The sequence below is a fragment of the Ptychodera flava genome, chromosome 2, assembly GCF_041260155.1.
Source record: "Ptychodera flava strain L36383 chromosome 2, AS_Pfla_20210202, whole genome shotgun sequence".
NCBI classification, from domain to species: Eukaryota; Metazoa; Hemichordata; class Enteropneusta; family Ptychoderidae; genus Ptychodera; species Ptychodera flava.
In genome coordinates this window covers 45750744-45755610 of record NC_091929.1, presented here as the reverse complement: position 1 = coordinate 45755610, position 4867 = coordinate 45750744, and the positions used below count along the sequence as shown (strand labels likewise).

General features: G+C 40.6%; 1 protein-coding gene across 1 annotated transcript in view; it reads left to right on the top strand.

Annotated features, from left to right (window-relative positions):
* The first annotated feature begins 737 nt into the window (after positions 1-737).
* The window catches only part of LOC139150482 (adenosine deaminase 2-like), a 6886-nt gene continuing 2756 nt past the window's right edge, over positions 738-4867 (top strand). Inside the window, exons 1-4 of the mRNA XM_070722876.1 lie at positions 738-1048; positions 1957-2176; positions 2674-2884; positions 3361-3482. Coding sequence (XP_070578977.1) covers positions 742-1048; positions 1957-2176; positions 2674-2884; positions 3361-3482 — 860 coding nt within the window. The 5' untranslated portion in view covers positions 738-741. The remainder of the gene's footprint in view (positions 1049-1956; positions 2177-2673; positions 2885-3360; positions 3483-4867) is intronic.

Sequence of the window (4867 nt, the reverse complement as noted above, 5' to 3'; positions counted from 1 at the left end):
AATTCAAAAAACCGCCAGATATTCTGATGTAGTGACGTAATGTTTGCCTGCATATGGTGATGCCACACTTCTATGCTGTTGTCCGCAGTTCGCTGATGACACGATCGTGCATATTCCACATGCAGATTTGGAATCGGAGAGCACGCCTGCTGTGACGTTGCTGTCTGCCAATGTAGTGGTTTACAAAGTAATGGAAGATAGGCTCTGCTTTATACGGCATATTCTGGGCAATGTATTCAAAGGCACATATCACTTTATCTTCAGGAACATATGCAGTAGCTGCCAACATACGAATCGAAATCTCAATATCTGAGTCCCTCTGATATATTACTTGCTGTCCCGCTGACTGCACCGCGCGGTAGATATTCTGTGATATATGGTAAAGGCACCCCTTCACAGTTGCGTTGGGAAAGACTTCATCGATTGCGCTTTTAATAACTTGTTCATAGTCGATGAGAACAGTTCTTGGATCAAGGTTAGCATTGACGTGAAGTTTACTGAAGGATTGAAGACAAGTTTATATCCACCAGACAAATTTATTGCAAAAAATGCACTGGCCTCATTATTTTGTGGCATTTCTCCTAAATTTAAAAAAGATTTGAGAACATACAGTGATAAGACGACACTTAGACTCATCACATACGCTTTGCACCATTCGAATGATCTCGTATATAGGTCAATTGTCACATGATTGGTTGTAAATATATACGTATGTGAGTGTGTACGCAGAGTGTGTACACTATGGCGTCGGATCTTGCATTCAGCATTGTGTGCGTGTGGAGTTTTGTCTCTCCAATCGTCGGTATGCCTCCATTTTTGTCAAGTAGGGCACAACTTTTGAATGACGACAGTTCTTATGCCACGGGAAGTAATGTGGAACTAAAAGGGAAAGAATGGGCAGTGAATGACCTGTTAATGATGCTCAAGCTCGAGGAGATTTCTGAAGGATTGAAGACAAGTTTATATCCACCAGCCGTTCATTTCTTCCAAACCAAAGCAAGCATCGATAAAAGTGGAGTCTTTGAAATAATCAGAATTATGCCAAAGGGTAAGTTCTGGTCAATGTGTAACACGTCTCGAGGATTGTTGATGTGTGTTATGTATGACAACAATGACCCTTGGTCAATTTTGTACTAGTAGTTGACCCAACTCGGAAAATGAACACAGGGCGTGTGTTAATGTGTGTTAATGTGTGACAAGAATGAACTTAGTCAATTTTGTACTAGTAGTTGACCCAACTCGGAAAGTGAAGCCTGCGTTCACAAAGAGTTTATGATAAGGTGGAGAAACCGTCTATATGATCAATTTGTTCAAGTCACTCCCTCCCCCAAATTACAGAAATTACAGAAGTGCACGCAAAGAAAAAATAAACATATATTGCGCAGTTTTTCTAACAGATGTTCGACACTACCTTTTGGTCAAAGTGCAAACACGTCTCAAGGATTTTATCGATGCCTTGTTAATGTGTGAAGACAACGAATCTGGCAACCTAGCTCTTTAAATACATAAGAAGGAAAAGATCCTGTTCTCCAAAATTAGTTCCAATCGTGTTGTAGTTATTCAGTGTGATGAAATTACTATTTGTAAAGTTTCTCCTTGGTCTTTTCAAAGGTCCATTCCAGAAGTTTACTGATTAATTGAGGATGCTCGGGGTATACTTTGTTAACCTATGCTGTGTTGCCCTATCAGCTAATACGATTACGAAAACAACCGCCCCTTCTTTTGGGGGGGGGGGGGGGGTGGAGCGAGTGCTGAGAATGATAAGTATTCTTCGAAACTGGACACTATTTTTTGATAAACTCTGGTTCATGATATGCGGCGGGCAGATCAATTACGTCAGGTTTGTGACAGATTGTTATTTTCTTATCGACAATGAGTTTCAGACTTCTCATTGTATACACTTTCAATTCATATCTCGGGAAAAATTAACAAGTGTGGCGATTTTTATGCCCACAGGAGCAATCCTGCACGTCCATGACGATTCCCTTGTCGATCTGTCTTGGCTCATAAGAAATGTGACATACCGTCCGGGCTGTTATATGTGTTTCACAAGAAAACGAGGAAATGTTATTTTTAAGTTCCATGAAAAGGAACCAGCAGCTGACGAAGAGTGCGATTGGAAGCTTGTTAAAACAGAACGTTCAAACTACGTGGACGCTGATGAATTCGATAACATGTAAGTAAAAATACTTCCCTGATTAACTATACATATATTTCATATGGGTATTATTAGTGAAAGGTTACTAGGGCTAATTTTTCGGGGTTACCAACTTTTTATCAATGTTTTAATCGCCCATATTAAGTTAACATTTATCATATCAAGGAATGTTCATTAAAACACGATTTGAACTAATTTAGGATAATTGGACAGTGCAGTAATGTTGGTAAAGTCTGCCTATGTAAGCTAGTCTGCTTTTATTTTTTGCAATACATTCGTTCTCAAGGGTAATTTGTAGTATTCAAAATTTCAGATATAGGGCAGCTAGCACGTTTGATAACAATTAAAAGATCCAATTCTATTAAATTTGTTCCCGTTCAAACGTGTTTACAATAAAATGCAGACAATATAATGTAAGGGTGCAAGAGAGTGTCATGATATTTGCTTCATGTTTGTACACAAACACATAAAGTGACATTTGGTGAACTAGCATGTCTATCTTATTTTTCTTGCAGGCTTGAAAATAATATAAGCCTGATCGTTGAAGACCCGACTAATTTCTACAAAAACCAATATGACGTTTGGTCATATTTTACTGATTTCTTTCAGTCGTTTAGAAGTTTGTTCTCATACTCTGATGTCATGCAAGATGCATATTACGAGGGGCTAAGACAATTCCATGAAGACGGAGCACAGTTTGTCGAGATTCGATCTGCGTTGCCTCCGGTATGTCTCATAGATGCAAACAAACAGACACATAAGGAATATCTGAAAGACTCTCTCCCTACTGTCTCTCTTCTTTCTCTCTTGTTTATATATATATAATAATTTATCTATATAACAAAATGCATAACTGATGTGTAACATACCTATAATTAAGCAAAAATGTACGCCCTCCCGACCCATGCTGGACGAAAGGAAACTTTGCACGACATAATATGTACAGGGCGGAGCCAAGTTCATTAGGGAGAGGAAAGTTTGCCTAGGTCCATTATGGATCAGGAGGGGGTACATTATTGCTATTATTTTATAGTTTTGGCGATGCCAGTGAATTTGTAGATGTAGAAATCATCTTGGGCTACAATGCCGGATAATCGCATACATTATCAGTAATATCTGAGGGTATGACGTCAAAAATCCACGTGTTTTGACAAAACTGTAATATAATATGTGATAACCTTGAGCGTTATTGTTATTGTCAGGTTTATGATCTCGACGGTACAACTTACGACGAGGAGTACACACTTGGCAAATTGGAAGAAGCAAATATAATGTTTCTTGATGACTATAGTGATTCTATGGGATCGAAAGTAATTTACTCCAGGTGCCGCCAACTAAGCTGTTCGTGCAAAAAGGTGTTCGTGCGAAGATCTTCAGCGGGCGGGCAAATTTCAAACTAATCAGCGGGCGGGGAGAAAAAATCTATATTTACTGTGGGCGGGGAAGAAATTTCACTATTTTCAGTGGGCGGGGAGAAAATTGTTGACAGTGGGCACCGGAAGATACGTAGAGGGAGGGGAAAGCGGCGTGGTTGATAGAACTGAGGGGAGATTTAGCGCCTAACTTTGAGAGGAGCAATGTTCCAAGCTATACTGCCAGCTGCTCCCACGGTTTGCGTTGATCTGGGTTGCCTAGTAGGCATCTAGTTGGCAAACGGGAAATTCAGTAGTGGGGAGAGGGCAGAGGGGAGCTTGAAATGTTGTGGGGAGTGGGGGAGCGGGCAGACTATAGATACTGGAGGGCAGCGGGCATCAAAATTCAGTGGGAGGGCATATTTTCCGTTTATGCCAGTGGGAGGGCAGTTATGAACAGCTCTACTTCCCCTCCAAATTTTGGGTCAAGGTCAAAAATACGAAAAATCGGTATATCAGCCTTCAAAACATGTTTTGTGATGATTTTGCGAAATTCATGAAATTTACCAGTTGGCGGCACCTGTTACTCTCAACACAGGTATTCGGAATGAATCGTATGATATGTGCCCGATAGGATACGTTCGACTGCAGCATGAACTATATTAATATACTGATATAAGCCGTTAGTCTGATAAAAGTATGCTCCATATTCCGGAATAACAAAGAAAATTATGCTACAGACATATATTGAATATTTCTTGAATGTTTTCATGTAAAAGTAAATTTGCTAACACGCGCATAACTGAGGTGTTTTATTGAACCAATCTTTTTGAGATTTGGGATTTGGCCCAGGGGTTTTGTCTTTGGCTTCTCCGGTAGGTGACTTGGTGCCGTATGTTGCGAGTTCGAGCCCGTTTGAAACCACCGCATTTTCTACCCTGGGTTGATGGCTCTGCTGGTGGACAGAATTGTCCCCGAGGCTGCCCTTCACCCTGTTTAAGCGATGTATTCATTGCTTCGCTTCGATAAAGTTTGTGTGCGATGTGTGATAGTGAGCGTACGAGCGTGAATGCTTCATGAACTCTACAGCGTGTGGAGGGGTCGCAGTCAGAAAAATTGTAACACCTGAGCTGGGTTATTGAAGCAATTATTTTGAGACTGGGGATTTGGCCGAGCGGTTTTGTATGTGGCTTCTCCACTAAGCGACTTGGTGCCGTACATTGTGTGTTCGAACCCGTTTGCAACCACCGTATTAAATACACTTCTCCTACGAATTTGGCGACCTTATTATTGTGAAATATCGCCATGTGAAATGTTTTTATCAAGAAAGGTAAAGGAGAAGCCATTTTGATGGATT